The 17,052-nt window shown below is 33.0% G+C and overlaps 2 protein-coding genes across 3 annotated transcripts; both read right to left on the bottom strand.

Moving 5' to 3' along the window:
• Positions 1-3,210: 3,210 nt before the first annotated feature.
• On the bottom strand, positions 3,211-3,687 carry LOC132061985 (MADS-box protein SVP-like). Its single transcript, XM_059454651.1, has one exon. It carries the CDS (start codon positions 3,685-3,687, stop codon positions 3,211-3,213), a length of 477 nt encoding a protein of 158 aa, XP_059310634.1.
• Positions 3,688-8,461: 4,774 nt separating this feature from the next.
• LOC132063572 (kinesin-like protein KIN-14U) lies at positions 8,462-12,636 on the bottom strand. 2 transcript variants are annotated; one of them, XM_059456173.1, is made up of 10 exons: positions 11,502-12,636; positions 11,315-11,398; positions 11,045-11,206; positions 10,848-10,954; positions 10,585-10,766; positions 10,332-10,496; positions 10,023-10,241; positions 9,857-9,894; positions 9,442-9,569; positions 8,462-9,353 (listed from the first exon to the last, which is right to left on the bottom strand). In XM_059456173.1, exons 1-10 carry the CDS (start codon positions 11,707-11,709, stop codon positions 8,742-8,744), a joined length of 1,905 nt encoding a protein of 634 aa, XP_059312156.1. In that variant the 5' UTR covers positions 11,710-12,636; the 3' UTR covers positions 8,462-8,741. The 2 variants fall into 2 exon arrangements, with proteins under 2 accessions (XP_059312156.1, XP_059312157.1); XM_059456174.1 differs by lacking the exons at positions 11,315-11,398; positions 11,502-12,636 and having other exon boundaries at positions 8,463-9,353; positions 10,848-10,920; positions 11,045-11,185.
• Between the last annotated feature and the right edge of the window lie 4,416 nt (positions 12,637-17,052).

The raw sequence follows: 17,052 nt of genomic DNA, 5'->3' as shown, positions 1-17,052 counted from the left end.
AAAATTTCTTGTTCAAGGGAGTGAAAAATCACAACCAATCTCAGCAGGATTTGCCCAAAAAAATTCACTAACTCAAGCAGCTTTAGGTTACAAACCAATAACCAAAGGCACTATAAATTTAGTATCTTTCACCCTCCAATTCACCTAATTGCAACTACCTCTTTCAAAATTAATCCCCTAGTCTAGAAAGTTTTAAACAACTTGAACAACAAACAATATCACAATATTTCTAGTAAAGCAAGTAGTTTACAACTCAAGAGTACAATACTCAAAACCGAACAACTTAAGAACACAAGCAAACACAGGAGCTTCCTCTTGAACAGATTCTCTTCGTTGAACAATTTGACTCTCACAAAGCTCTCCTCACAATAATTGCTATTTGCCAAGAATAATTCTCAATCTGTGCAAATAGCCTGAATGCCAATAGCATCAATGTGATGCTTTACGTAGTAATAGTGATGGTTGAACTTTTCTTGACTTCAATCTCAAAATCCTAGAGGAATTTAATGAATCCAATCCTACTTGGACTTAGTTTCATTCTTTATTTCGACCTTCACACGGTTTACTCCTATTTTCAAAGTTCTTTCCATATTGCAAGTGTAGCAATATTTTCATACTGAACTTGTATCCCTTGATCCAAGTGTTTATCCCATAAACCCAATTTCACAAAGAATTCTTCTTGCATATGTAATCTTCTTCGCAACTTCTGATCAGTAGTCGTCTTCTAAGGGCTTGATTCTTTCATGTCATCGTAATTCTTCTACAACCTAATAGTTAGCATAATCAGTTCCTCCAAGAAATCTGCGAAGGACTTGGTTCTTTTGTGATGTTTGTTAATCATCGAAACTTAACTTCCACTCAGCTCAACAAAAGTAGTATTGAACCCTAACTTGTTTCCCTTTAAAAACGTTTTTAGTGAAGTGCAAAAAATATTGAATTCTCTCTCGAAATTCACTTATTATATTTATATTTTCAGACATAATATTGTATCCCTGAGCAACCTGGTGTAATGCAATGCATGGCCATCGCATAGCACCTACGTCTTTTCATACGATGGATGCTTAGCTCATTGATGGTCGAACTTTTCTTGACTTTAATCTCCAAATCCTAGAAGAATTTAAGGAATCTAATCTTACTTGGACTTAGTTTCGACCTGGTTTATTCCTATTTTTAAAGCTCTTTCCATATATGCAAGTGTAACAATATTTTCATATTGAACTCGTATTCCTTGATCAAAGTGTTTGTCCCATAAACCTAATTCCACAGAGAATTCTTCTTGCACATGGAATCTGCTTCGCAACTTCTAATCAACAGTCATCTGCTAAGGACCTGATTCTTTCATGTCATCGTAATTCTTCAACAACCTAGTTGTCAACATAATCAGTTCCTCCAAGAAATCTGCTAAGGACTTGGTTCTTTTGCGATGTTTGCTGATCATCGAAACTTAATTTCAACTCAACTCCACAGAAGTAGTATTGAACCCTAACTCGTTTCCCTTTAAAAAAAAAATTAATGAAGTGTAAAAAACACCTGAATTCTCTCTCGGAATCCGCTTATATTTATATTTTCATACATAATATTGTATTTCTGAGCAACCTGGTGTAATGCAATGCATGGCCGTTGCTAGAGGTGTACAAAGAAAATCGACAAACCGGTAATCCGAATCAAACCAAGAAAAAAAGCCGATTAATGGTTTGGTTTGACCTTGTTTGGTATTGGAAAAAGAAAACGCGACCATAATTGGTTTGGTTTGGTTTTAACTAAAAAAGTCAAACCAAACCAAACCAACCCGACATTACATTTATACAAATTTTTAATATATTTTATGCTTAAAAGATTTGCTTATAATGTAACTTATAAATATTTCTTAAGTTTTATCATAATTTTTGTCTTTTAACATATTAATTCAAACTTGGACTTAGAATTTGTGTTCCAATAAGTTTTATAGCCCATAGATGTTATTAACTCAAATAAAGTCCAAATCAAAACCAAATCAATCCTAACGCTAGGAATGACAATAATGTTGAATATCTATTCGGACAATAATGTTGGATATCTATTATTTAGTTTTGCATTGTTAATTTAGATAATAAAAATACATAAAGTTAATTTTTTTTTCTTTGTTTAATAGTCATTAGCCATACTATTTTAGCATGACTCAATATTTTTAGATGATGAAAATTTTCATTATACTTTATTAATTAGCAATATTTATTTTATGCTATTTCATTATCTTTTTTGTTGAATATTTCATTACAATGTCATTACTCATTTCACATTTTTGTTATTTTCTTAAGAAACACCTTAAGTGAATGGTTGTGTCTTAATAGGAATAAAGAAATATTTGAAGTAAAAGTTATATTTTGTATGAAGATTTTTCCAGAAAAAAATCCGAAAACCCGAGAAAATCGAAAAACCCGACTTTTTTTGGTTTAGTTTGGTTTATCGATTAAAAAGCCGATATAATTGGTTTGATTTGGTATTTAAAAAACCTGAACTAACCCGGTCCCTGTACACCCCTAGCCGTCGCATAGCGCCTATGTCTTTTCATATGATGGATTCTTAGCTCATTGTTTTGTCCGAACTTTTTTCATCCAGTAGCTAACACCTTCAATATTCCCCATGGGGAGTACGTTCGCAAGAATGAAATTCAAAGGATTTGACGAGGGTCCGGACAGCCTCTAGATGCCAGGTAAGATCACTCATGGGATCCTTTTTTATCAGTTAGGAAGATCATTGACAAATTAACTGCAATCTTTTTCAGTCAGAAAACACTTCTTCCATGGCCACGCGACCGCATGCCTATTGCAGGGATTTTCTCCCAATTCTCTTTGTTTTGATCCTTTGGATTGTCCTATCACGTAGGTTAATTTCTAAAATTTAGTTTAAATTTGTTACCTTATCCTTGCTATTTTTCTCATCCCTGTGAGGCTCGTGTAAATTGGGAATTCTATTAACTATAGTTTCGAATACGCAATTAGACTCAATTATGCAGAGCTTTAAAAGTAAAATAAAAAACTTAAGAAAGTTTAAATTTGGTTACACTGGAAAAAAAACATACACTATAACAAATTCATCATAAAATTTTAATCAAGATCTTTGCAAGAATCTTGCAAAGATAGAGTACAATCCAATAATTATATAAATTAAATAAGTTAAAATCTGATAATAAGATTTCAACTTTAGACCACTAATTTTATTGAGCCGACCTTAGGTAAAGAAAGCCTGAAAAGATTCAGAATCTTCCATGGAAGAAAGCTTTTCTCTTGTTCCTTCCAATTGCTCCTTCAACATCAAGAGTTGATTCAAATTTTGACATCTTTCAACATCGATACTCTCCACCCAATCACGGAGACCATTCCCCCTCGTGGTCGAGGAGGATCTCGACCCCGAGGATTCACCAGAAACAACAACATCAGAATTAGAATGATGGGAATGCAGCCCTGACGTTGATGGTTCCAAACAACTACTACCAAGATGGTGTCTCTCGATAGCAGAATTAACGTCGCCACAAGTGTAAGGCTTTCCTGTGGGTGAAAAAACAACAGAGGCAACACGAGAACCCGTCATGGACTCGAGTTCTTTAGCTTTTTTGAAAAGTCCTTTGCGTCTTTTAGAGAATGTCACCATTCTCGACGTTTCCTTTGTGATTTTTTGAATCTCTATCTTCTTCTTTCCTGTGCCCATTATTCTTAATTTTCTCTGTAAGTTTTGTGCACGACGCTGCCCTTTTGCCCTCTTCTTCTTCAAGAAGTAAATTTTGCTTAAAATTAAGCTTTGATTAGGAGTTCCTTTGACGTTTGGTGTAAATGTGTATTTATAGGGAGGGATTGGAAATCAGATACTGATTAGGTAAGGATTCCTAAAGTGATAATAATTGGTAGTTTCCTATTGAAAATGTACTACTTTCCATATATTGGTTTCCTAATTTTTCTGTCTTATAGTATGTAACTTCTCCACCGCTTTAAACAATGAGACGTTTTCTTTTCTTTTTCCTATTTGGTTTAATTAACTTTCTTTAAAAGGAAACGTTTGACTACTTTTATGTTCATTTGACTTGTGATTATATACGAAGATTACAAGTGACAAAAGGGATCTCCAATTAATGTCAAAGTTATGCTAAAAAATTAATTGTCTTACTTAGTTGTTTTAATTTTAGTATGTTTGGGTTTGAATAATAATGTGGTAGTATACTACTGTATATAATTTAGTTAAAAGTTCTAATTAGTTTCCATGTCCTGTTTGTTCCTATATTAGTTATCTTTTCCTTTCATCGATCCTTTTCCTATTGGTTTAATTAATTTCCTTTTTAAGGACTAACAAAGAAAGTAAAAGTTGAGAGTTCCTTCTTTTTTTTTTTTTTTGGGTTTGATTTTCTTCTTTTCTAAGATTTCCCGTTATTTCCTAAAATAATATGGTTTCTAGAAAACATTTTAGTTTGATTTGAAAAGTCAGTCAAATATGTTATCTGGTCCCAGTTGGATTGTTTGATTTTTGGGCCTAAATAAACAGGCCTAATAATTCACAATTGAGTTTTATACCAATTCAATGAAAAATGACATATGTATAGAGATAATGGTCAAAAACGTAATTGAAGTATCACTTTTTTGCGAATTTCCTATTTGAACTATCAGATGTTTGCATTTTCTATCTGAACTATCACCAACTATTTATTAAAATACACCTGAAAATCACTTTTTTAAAATCTTATTTCAAAACAAAATGTCATTTAAAGAAGAAAGGCCTTTTTGGTATACATAATTACATGGTAGTATTCAATTTATTTAAAAGCCCTAAATTCCTAATTAGTTTCCCTGTCTATTAGTTTTCTTTCTTGAGGGTTAAGTCTAGGGTTAGGAGTTTTTTAAGTGATAATATGGCCCCACAGGCCTCAGTAAATAATACGACTTCTATAAATGTGAAATTTGTAAATCACTAGTGACAGTAGTTATTTTGGGTTAATCTGGAAGCACTAAAATTCTAAAAAATATGGACACATACTTCGACTAATTTTACGGGTACCTGCAAACTCTTGCACTGTTGCACATATAGGACTTGTCTTTGAAAAATAATTTAATTTCAAAGTAATACAACAGATGGAGGAGGAGCAGCAGCAGCAAACTTTTAATAGTTAGTTTCTGTTAATACATTCTGAACTGCAGTAACTAACAATGGTTACAACTTACAACATGAACTGAAAATATTTTCTCATGCACTTTCTTCACACTGTCTCAATAAGACTACATTTGATGTAAACAGTAAACACACAAGCACAAAGAAACCAATTCTTTTTGCAAAGTATAAAATTAATCCTACCCCAAGAAATATCATCATCACACCTATAACACATAAACCCCGAATTCTCTCGTAGTCCTGAAGCTCTTCCAGACCAGAAAGAAAAATAAAAACAATGGCAGTAGCAGCAGCAACAACAAATAAAAGTCAAAACACCAAAAGGGAAAAAAAAAATAAAGCACCTTTGATCAACTCTTTGTAATAGTTAGAGCAGATCAGACATCCTTCTTCTGTGATGAGCTAGTAGTCTTTTAGGCTTTGGATCCGAGGGAGCGATGACTTTGCTTTGCAGTAAGACAGATGGCTTAACATCTGAATCATCACCACACTTAATATCCCCTGCTATGGTATGAGTCTCACTATATCGTGATCTTTTATTTGAAGTACTTCGTAGCTGCGCTTTGAAACGACGATCAAAGCTGTTTGATTGTGAACCAGAAATGTGCATAGAGCTCCTAGCCCATGATCTCAAACTTTGTGGTCTGATATGTACTTCCTTTTCTGCAGTAGTCTCCCTTATTCGACTGGCAACCGTGGAACTCATGAATCGAGGCACTGAGCTAGTGACATTTGTTTTTAGTCCCTTCTCGGAAATTGATTACGCGGATCGCAAAAACAATTTGTTTTTTCACTGGCCTAGATATACATTTTTATGATGTAAGTTACTCCCTTCGTTTACTTTTATTTATTCATTATATTAAAAATATATTTTTATTTTTATTTATTCATTTTAGCATATCAAGAGAAATATGATTGTGATTTTATTTGTTTAAACACATTAGGACATATTGAGTTAACAAATAAGTATTTAATTATCATCTTATTTTTCAATGCAATATACTCAATTACAAAATTAGAATAAAATTAAACGAAATAAATTATATAAATACAATCATCGAATATCATTTTCGTGAACTTCAAATATATCATAACTAAATAAGTACAAATTAACAACGCAAAGATATAACATAATTAAAAACCACTATAATTAAGAGAATATCCAATAATCTCTCAAATTAAATTCTTCTTTCCTTTGGTGCAAAAATTAAATTCTTCTATATTATTTTAACCTTTACTTATTCTTTTCTTCCCTTCAATATTTTTATTCTTTATAGAAGAAAATACGGTTCTTATTTTATCAATGCAAAGATCTGACGCATAAACTTAATAATTTTCTAGTAACTACTATATTGAAGGATGAAGCTCTTTTATAATTATTATAAAATCTACTGTTATTTTTTATAATTATTATTTTAGTATTAAGTGCAATTTGTAATTAAATTTTTTCTCTTTTATTTACAACATAAATTTGAATTTTAGCATCAATTGTCAAGATAATTACATGAGATTTTTATCTATATTTTCATATTTTGACTTGTTACTTGAAATAATCTCATTTAAACTTTGAAAAAAAAATACTTCGAGTACATTTCTCCAATGCTTTTTAAATGCCTACACGCCACTATTATTCATATTTTAAAATTATTTATACATGATCAATAAAGAAATACAAACAATTCAACCAAATTAGTAGGTACGGTGTGACAAGTGACTGAACCATGCATTTTAATGAGCGAATTCAAAGAAAAATGCAAAATGCCACGATAAAGATTTGATTACAAAAAAAAAGAAAAATTGAACCTCCATTTAACTGCATCTGGGCTTTAACATAATATTTTATTAACTTAAAAGTTAAAGCACACATTGACATAAAAATTGGTTTGGACTGTATATGTACTTCGCATTGGTTTATTTCATTGAAAAAACAATGCCTTCTCCACCGCCTTAAAAAATGAGACGATTCTTTTCTTTTTCCTATTTGGTTTAATTAACTTTCTTTAAAAGGAAACGTTTGACTGCTTTTATATTCGTTTGACTTGTGATTATATGCGTAGATTACAGGTGACAAAAGGGATCTCCAATTAATGTCAAATTTATGCTAAAAAATTAATTGTCTTACTTAGTTGTTTTAATTTTAGTATGTTTGGGTTTGAATATTAATAACGTGGAAGTATACTACTGTATTTAATTTAGTTAAAAGTTCTAATTAGTTTCCATGTCCTGTTTGTTCCTATATTAGTTATCTTTTCCATAGTTGTTTCGTATTGCGAACGAACTTCTTTTTTCCATAATAATTTCCTAATTTATCTGTGTATAACTTCTCACCACCTTAAACCAAAAGACCTTCCTTTCACTGATCCTTTTCCTATTGGTTTAATTAACTTCCTTTTTAAGGATTAACAAAGAAAGTAAAAGTTGAGAGTTTTTTTTTTTTTTTTTGTTGGTTTGGTTTTCTTCTTTTCTATGTAAACTAAGATTTCCTAAAATATATGGTTTCTAGAAAGCATTTGGTTTGATTTTGGAAAAGTAAATATGTTTTTTTTTTTTTTGATTAAAGAAAAGTAAATATATTATCTAGTCCCAATTGGATTGTTTGATTTCTTGGCCTAAATAAACAGCCCTAATTATTTGCAGTTTTATTTGCAATTGAGTTTTATGCCAATTCAATGAAAAATGACATATGTATATATAGAGATAATGGTCAAAAACACAATTGACGTATCACTTTTTTGCTAATTTCCTACCTGAATTATCACCAACTATTTGTCAAAACATACCTAAAAAATAAAAAATAAAAAATAAAATCCTTTTTTGGCTTATTTTAAAACAAAATCTCATTTAAAACGAAGAAAGGCCTTTTTGGTTTACATAATTACATGGTAGCATTCAATTTATTTAAAAGCCCTAAATTCCTAATTAGTTTCCATGTCTATTAGTTTTCTTTCTTGAGGGTTAAGTCTAGGGTTAGGAGTTTTTTAAGTGATAATATGGCCCCACAGGCCTCAGTAAATAATACGACTTCTATAAATGTGAAATTTGTAAATCACTAGTGACAGTAGTTATTTTGGGCTAATCTGGACGCACTAAAATTCTAAAAAATATGCACACATACTCACGGAACTCGACTAATTTTACGGGTACCTGCAAACTCTTGCACATATAGGACTTGTCTTTGAAAAGTAATTTAATTTCAAAGTAATACAACTGGTGGAGGAGGAGCAGCAGCACCAAACTTATAATAGTTAGTTTCTGTTAATACATTCCGAACTGCAGCAACTAACAAAGGTTACAACATGAACTGAAAATATTTTCTCATGCACTTTCTTCACACTGTCTCAATAAGACTACATTTGATGTAAACAGTAAATACACCAGCGCAAAGAAGCCAATTCTTTTTGCAAAGTACAAAATTAATCCTACCCCAAGAAATATCATCATCACACCTATAACACATAAACCCCGAATTCTCTCGTAGTCTTGAAGCTATTCCAGACCAGAAAGAAAAATAAAAACAATGGCAGTAGCAGCAGCAACAAACCAAATAAAAGTCAAAACACCAAAAGGGAAAAAAAACTAAAGCACCTTTGATCAACTCTTTGTAATAGTTAGAGCAGATCAGACATCCTTCTTCTGTGGTGAGCTAGTAGTCTTTTAGGCTTTGGATCCGAGGGAGCGATGACTTTGCTTTGCAGTAAGACAGATGGCTTAATATTTGAATCATCACCACACTTAATATCCCCTGCTATGGTATGAGTCTCACTATATCGTGATCTTTTATTTGAAGTACTTCGTAGCTGCGCTTTCAAACGACGATCAAAGCTGTTTGATTGTGAACCAGAAATGTGCATAGAGCTCCTAGCCCATGATCTCAAACTTTGTGGTCTGATATGTACTTCCTTTTCTGCAGTAGTCTCCCTTATTCGACTGGCCACCGTGGAACTCATGAATCGAGGCACTGAGCTAGTGACATTTGTTTTTAGTCCCTTCTCGGAAATTCTTGGAGTTACTGTGATTTCAGCGACGTTTTCCTTGGGAGTTATAGGAAAGGTTTCTTCATCTTCAAGTGGCTGATATTTCTTCATGAAAAGCCTTTTGTTCTCACTCAATAAAAATTCAGCCTTCTGTATTTGAGTCCTAAGTTCTGTATATCCTTCTTCAGCTTCCTTCATTTGCTCCTCAAGCTCAGATATCCTCTTTTCTCTTAGCTTCTTTGATTCCTTAAGGGATGCGAAACAACAAATAAGGATAAGTCACAAGGTCATCAGAGACGATAGGAACAAAAAAAAAAAAAAAGGAGAGGATTACTTGTGAGACTTCTCTGTTGCATTCTGCTGCTCTTGCTCTCTTTGCAAAGGTACAGGAGCATGTTGTTTCTCCAACATCTTCTTCGTATGGGCTGACATGGACTACCATCAAAACTTTTGATCTATCACCTAAAGCAGTAAGTTCAAAGAAATAACCCATCAACAACTTAACACATTTAGATGTCTAAGTACGAAGGCAAACAAGTTTTTTTTTTTTTTTTTTTTTTTTTTTTTTTTTTTATCAACTGCGAAGAAGTCAAAATTTCAAGATTCCTTAAAACTCCTAACCACCGACTGGATGCAATGAAATATTGCACAACTACTATCACAAATTATGATTGTTCAAAATGTGAAACAGCGTAAATAGTTCTGATATGCATGCTAGGAGATGCCTCTTCAGGAATGAGAGAATTTACCTAAAGAATCCTTGAGAACTTGCGTCAATTTGCTATTTCTGCAATCAAAAGTTGTAACTTCATTAGTTAACGGAAATCACACTTCCGAATATTCATTAGATTCATAGCTCCTCAAGAAAACCAGATTTGTTTTTTGTAAGTCAGAAACTAGTTTATATTCACCTACCTATAAGGAACATGACCTCTCTTTCTTCTAAGAGCTGCAATAACATCACCTAGTGCAGAAAGAGAGAGATTTATCGCCCTCCCCTCGTCAAGGGTTTGTCCAGTAGCTCCAGTTTTAAGCAGGCGCTCACTCCCTCCAAGGTCAACCATCCACAGTTTGCTTGCTTCTGCTTTACTTCCTAAAGCATCCCCATAGCGATATATACTGATCCTCGTCAAGCTAAATACAAAGAACTAAACAGATAAGGTAATTGAACCAAAGAAATCCAACTGAAGATGGGAAAGGGTTTTGCGCAAACTGGACACCCACCAATGCGATCTGCTGGATGTTTCGTTTACATTCGTCCATGATGTGGATCTAACTCGCCTCCCCTTATGATACCAACATTTTGCTTTAGTAACATTAGAGATTTCCACCTCGGTTAGACCGTCGATTTCAACTGTTCCTTTTGAATCTGTTTGAATATTTAGATTGCTGTAATAGAGTAAGCCAAACTACCCCAGGAAATTCACAGTAAATTACATCATCGATTATAGGGACAGGACAAGATATTGGGGATTACCATCTTGATGCGGTGTATTTCCGACTGGAAGGTCTTGGAGCAAGCAAATCCCTTATACTGCCCAAATAGACTTCGAGCATGCTAATAGAAAATGTAAATGAAATCGAGCTATCTAAAGAGGAAAGGTGAAAAAGCTCCTGAAGAACACGAGGAATGATCCCTGGAGACTCAGTGCTTCCCTCCTAAGAACACAAGAAAAGCACCTACTTCATTTCTATGAACATTCTTCATGACAATGTAACGATACAAAATAAGATACTAACCATAGTATATGTCTTGCCAGTTCCAGTTTGTCCATAAGCTAATATACATACATTGTGCCCATCAAGTGCAGATCTGATAATTGGCTCAACCTCAGCAAAAACATTTTCTACAGAATGTTCATAACAAATGCTTTTACCAAATTTCTTTGGAAATAAGATAGCCTATTTTTTAGCACATAAATATGTTACCAACCAACCTTGGATTGATTCCTGAGGGAAAACCTTGTCAAATTCAAATTCTTTCCTGCTTCCACCAGATCTTACCACAATCTTCTCCGATTCAACTGAAATCGGTTGATGAGTTCTCCGTTTATCTGTTGGTGAAAATGGTCTAACTCGGGAAAACACCCGAATGCAACCTGTACTAAGAAATATTAATGTCTCATTCAGAATACATAAATGAAGAACGGAAAAAATGTCCCCATTTAGAGATCTAAAGAAAAGTAAATATCCAAACTAGAGATCACCTTTAATATCTAGTATCTTATTCAATGCTTCTCTTCTTTTTTCAACCAAAGATCTTTCTGTATGCCTCAAACTTGCAATTTCACCTGCCAACCATAAGAGGAAAAGAGAGAAAAATAAAAGAAAGTTCAGGTCATGAATTCTCAAAACTCATTCAAAACACAAAACAAATCCCAAGAAAAAAGCCACCTTCTAAATTCAAAATCCTCTGCTCAAGCTGAAACTTTTCATCATCTTCTTGAACCACATTGACATCTGTGAAAGTTGAAGGAATCTCTTGGGAAGAAGGCTCATCATCATTGGAATCTGGATTTGATCCTATTGGAGAAGAATTCTCCAATGCTTTCCCATTTTCCAGAGGCAATGAGATATGTTCTTCTTCATTAGAAATAAACATTGCTCAAGCCCTTGAAGAATACATAAAAGAATGGCCTTATTTCTCAAGAAATTCACAAACTTGAGATAAAAATCCAATCTTTCTCAAGAAAAAGGCCAACTCTTTGAGGTTAAAAGACCCCCAGATAATCAAAAACCAATCTTTCTCAAGAAAAAGGCCAAATCTCTGGGGTTAAAAGAACCCCAGATAATCAAAATCCTTAAGCACAATATGGATTCTTGCTAAAATGACACTACAGCAGAAACTAAGCTGACCCACACAAAGATGCTGCTAGATCGACCAACCAAAGAACCCCTCTGGGAATAAAATATAACACTGTTAGGGTTCAGATCCTATTAATAGTAAAATATATAGAGAAGTAAGATTGAAGCTACATCTGTTGAATAAAAATAAAAAAAATAAAAAAAAAGGAATCCAGGAATAAAATGCAGGAAGAAAACAAGAAAATGGGACTAGTTTTTTCCTGACATCCTACAAGTTGGAACCATGAACAAAAACAAGTCCAAGAATATGAATAGCAAAATCCTAAAATCTCTCTCACTCTATAAACTTAAAAGGTTGACACAATTATGTGTTTTTCTCATGGCAAAAGAACAGTATGAATGAAGAGTCAAGCATGTTTAGGTACTCTATTAAAGGTCTTTTACCTTGATCAATGGATTCTTAATTTGTTATTGTTTTTATTAATCTTTTCTGTTTCTTTTTTCTTCAATGATTGATCACTTCATGAGAACCCTGATAAAGTGGAAAATAGCTTTTCGGACAGTTGGACGGTTAACTTGACAAAGTAACTTACTTCCTATGTAGATTAAATAAAAATGAGACGTTTGAAAAAGAAAAAAAAAAGATTAAAATGAGACGTGAGAGGAGAAAAAAAAAAGAAAAATAAAAGACGTGAGAGAACATTAAGAAAAGGTGGTTTTAGAAGAGGAACGTGAGGAGCGGAGGGAACACTAAAAAAGTATAGTATATTGAAAGATGTACTAATTTGAAATTTATTCCATTTTTATATTCTAATACTATTTTTATATATTGGTCTGTCGTGAATGATGCTAACATTATCCTAACTTGAATTATGGGAACTTTGACAAGACCAAAGTGGTGAAGTGTGCTCCACCTACGAAAATTAGAACCCCACTACACCAAAAATAGGAAAAGGAAATAGTTTAGCTAAAACTAGGGCTGTTCACAGTTTTGGTTAAAACCAAAATCAAACCGAAAATTTAACCAAACCGAATAAAAAACCGACATTTGGTTTGGTTTGGTTTGGTTTGGTTTTTAAATTTGAAAACCGATAATATTTGGTTTGGTTATGGTTATAGTAAAAAATAACCGAATAAATAACCGAACTAAACCGATAATTATATACATAAAATTTATAATTATTTATATGTATAATATTAACTTTTCATAAATAATTAAAGATATTTTATACCTTTTAATTATTAATTTAATTTTGGTCTACTTATTTTTAAGGCCCATGTCTTAAAAGAATATGTCCAAGAACAATCCAAGCCCAACTCTAATAAGTCGTAAGCATAAGGGTAAAAAGTAAAAACCTACTATCTCTTTTCATTTTACATTGCAATGGGAATACTTTGACAAGACCAAAAAAAAGAGCTTCATAAGAAATTTGAAGAAAAGTAGTGAATATTTGAATTGTCACCTAGTCATAAATTGAAAACCGAACCAAACCGACAATAACCAAACCGGTGGTTATTATTTTACTTGGTTTATATAGGACATTTAAAAACCAACTAAATTGGTTTGGTTATGGTTTTAACCAATAACCGACCCAAACCGAACCATGAACACCCCTAGCTAAAACCTAGCCCAACTTAAATAGATTTCTCCCTTTTTTTTTCCTCTTGTTCTGCTAAAAGTTATTTTCTTTTATGTATGATACTGTTGATCTCTTTTGGAAATAAGGAAATACATATGTCATTGATACACAGTAGAATTAGATGGATTTTTCTAAGGAACTTTGGTCCATGCGAGTCCTTGACAAAAGTGCTTAGTTGAAAAAGTGGGTTAATCTCACGCATGGTTTGAACTTCATCAATTATAATAGGGGGCAAGCGTACAAATAGACGGACTCACATTTAAAGCACATATCAAATTACTAATTTTTCTTTCTTTTTTTTCCGCAAGTTTGACTGTTTTAAAATAACTTCATATACGCTTGTGAAGTTGTGAAAGTCTAACTTCAGACAATGTGAATGCAAGCAAACTTTCAACACGCGATTAAAATTTTATTTGGCAAGGCTAAACTTTCAATTTTTTGTCTGAAGTTATCATCGGGTTATTTGCAAGGAAAAATTGGATAGCTAACTTTGGGTATTTATGCATGAAGTTCAAGCATCTCACAGGCAGTTGTAAAGCCACCTTATGTTAAAGAGGGGTGTCAGACACCCATTCGTCCGAAAATTACACTGTTTAGCTAGGTCAAAATTTTAATTTTGTGTAGAAATATTATATAATCGCCGGTGTTTTAAAAGGCGGCGCGTAAGGCGAGGCGTTTTACGTCTGCCTCAGCGAGGCGTAAGCCCCGAGGCACGGGGTGTAAGCCTCATGGGACTTTAATTTTTAGTATTTCATAAAAGGATATAATTATAATAAATACTTTTTAATAGGTAAAATAGCGTAAAAATTTGAAGAAAACTATAAATATATGCTCCATCCCCACAAAAAAACTAATCAGAATAACCTATTATACGCTACTTACAAGCACAAGTGACTGCTTATTACTTTTTTGAGATAGTAGAAGACAAGACAAATAATTGGAAAAGAACATATATTAGGCATTCTAGCAATAAAAAAAAGGTCGTGACTTTTAAATTTAATGTTTCGGTTCCTTTTTAAAATATTTGAGTAATTACTAGTTGACTTTTGAGAATTTGGGCACTATATTGAGGACTTATTTAACAAATTTTGTTTTAATTTGATGAAGTTTTCTGGGCTTACGCCCCGACACGCCCCAACAAAAAAAACTTGCCCCAAACGCCCAGACGTAAGCCCCGAATTGCTGGGCGTATGCCTTTTGAGACTTTCGCCTCGAACCATCGCCCTGGGGCATTTTTGATATGCCTCGAGGCTCGCCTTTTAAAACACTGATAATCGCTCTCTTAATAAGTGTGTCTCCGTTTTTTATATTTTAACACTCTTAGTAAAATTTCTGACTTCATCACTGTTCACGATGTGGGTCATTCATCCGAAAAAGCCTATTTCCTAGCGGTATGTAGTAGCATGAGACTTTAAGGTCTATGAGATTGTCATGTCAATCAGTTTTGACAAATACACCCTCTGTTTCAATTTATGTGAACCGATTTGACTGGATACCACATTTAAGAAAGAGTGAATACTTTTAAAACTTGTGGTTCAAAATAACTTGAATAATTTTGTGGTTATAAATCACTTAATAAAGTGAATTTGTTTCCAAATTAGGAAAGAGGTCATTCATTTTGGCACGGACTAAAAAAGAAATAGGTTCACATAAATTGAAACAGATGGAGTATAAAGTAGCATGCTTGCTATTCTGTACAAAATTTATCGTCTTCTACCAAGTTCTAAGCTTACTAGTTATTCTATAAAAAGATGAAATGCATGTCTCAGCTTTGATTGCTTGGTATGGACGAGAATTCTATGGTAAAAAGTTGTGAAACAACATACTTTTTGCCACTAAACGTGAGAGCTAATTGAAGGCTGGAAACATAACGTCGATGAAGACCCTAAAAGTTAGGTGTTCACACCCTTAACCGAAGTTGCTTAGACTCGGGTGCGAGTATTCGATACGGGTATGGATCCGAGTATCGGATTCGACAAAATCTAAATTTTAAGAATCGGGGGTGCGGATTTGGGGATGGATACGGATGCCGCAAATTCAAAGAGAGCTATAAATGTTGAGAGATTTCTCTGAAACACGAAGCAAAGAAAGATGAGACAAAGTACTATAATATTGAAGGTATGTCGTTTCCCTTATCTTAAATCTATTTTATCTTTAATTTTGAAAAATAAAAATCTCAATTTTCCCAGAAATTTGTTGATGGACTCGGTCAACTTGATTGACCGTATTGCGCTCCAGCTTCCGCTCCCGACCCGTGTCGAGACGGGATCGGCATAAAAAACGGAGAGTCCGTGCAACTTAGCCCTTAACTGGCTATGAGTCAGACGCAACAAAAATTAAAAGATGACTATCTTAAATGGCAAAGTGCAAATAAACTCCCCGTGAAATTAATACTTTATAATAGTAAAGTTACAAACTTACTTTTGCTCATATTACAAAAACATATTTTATGCACAATAACAATAAACTGTAATTATAAAAATTTAGCCATTATGATAATGAAGTGTCGATCCATCCTAACCTATCAAAATTCATCTACCTTTCAGAGTTATGCTGAGCAGTCGAGTTGGGTTAGCCCATTTTGACAACTATAATTAAGGATCTCTTAATAACTGTTGTTTATTTTAATGATATTGGGGGTGAGACCAATAGGTAATCATGGAGACTTTTACTTTTGCTGAAGTTAGGGTTATGGACCCTATTGAACAATAAGGTTTGAGAACTCCCAATTGCGGATAGTCGGTCCCATGAATTCGAATTCCAATTACTATTTCTGTTTTTAATAGAGACGGAATGTGTACACTATGTAATGACTCTTAATTCTGTTTAATGAATGAAATATCCTCATTACCAAAAAAAGAATGATCAATTGATTTTGTAGCCTTTATAAAATTATTTTTAATTTATTTATTTTCACACATAAAAGTTCAAAAATAACATATACGAGAACTTTGTAAATTATTCCTTCTATTTAAATCGTAAAGGATCCACCTTACCCATAATTAAATTTGATTTGCTCTCTTTAAATTTTGGAAGAATTTATTATACTTCATCTATTTCATTATGTTCCATTCATATCTCAAATCCATTCATTTATTATCCTCCAGTGTCATTGACACTCATGGATAGAGAGAAAAAAATGAGAACTATACAATTTTTGATAATTTCACTTCATTGATTAAATATAATATACACGAGATCGTGTGAAATACTTCCATAAGCATGCGATTTGCTATACGTTAAAGTTTGAGAAAGATTTTGGAAGGAAATTTTAATAGATCTGAGTAGTTATATTTTCACAAATACTATTCATAAACATGTAGTGGAGATTTTGACTTGTAGAAATATTTCTTATTGATAAAAATAGTGTGCGCAAGATACATATAAAAGCTCGAGTTACGTGGAGTTCTATGACACGTTATCCTATAACTCTCAAGAATTACACTAAAAAAAGTAAAACTGAAGTATTAATCTTCTATTATTCAGAAATCATATAATTT

The sequence above is a fragment of the Lycium ferocissimum genome, chromosome 7 (genome assembly GCF_029784015.1).
Source record: "Lycium ferocissimum isolate CSIRO_LF1 chromosome 7, AGI_CSIRO_Lferr_CH_V1, whole genome shotgun sequence".
NCBI classification, from domain to species: Eukaryota; Viridiplantae; Streptophyta; class Magnoliopsida; order Solanales; family Solanaceae; genus Lycium; species Lycium ferocissimum.
This window is presented reverse-complemented; position numbering and strand designations above follow the sequence as displayed.

What these genes read in the sequence shown, in the direction of transcription:
- LOC132063572 (XM_059456173.1), bottom strand. Translation starts at nt 11,709, where the DNA reads ATGTTTATTTCTAATGAAGAAGAACATATCTCATTGCCTCTGGAAAAT. An exon ending in TAAGATACTAGATATTAAAG is followed by an intron (nt 11,207 to 11,314) that starts GTGATCTCTAGT and finishes TTCTTAGTACAG; the next exon opens with GTTGCATTCGGGTGTTTTCC. An exon ending in AGTTCTCAAGGATTCTTTAG is followed by an intron (nt 9,570 to 9,856) that starts GTAAATTCTCTC and finishes TTACTGCTTTAG; the next exon opens with GTGATAGATCAAAAGTTTTG.
- LOC132061985 (XM_059454651.1), bottom strand. Translation starts at nt 3,687, where the DNA reads ATGGGCACAGGAAAGAAGAAGATAGAGATTCAAAAAATCACAAAGGAA.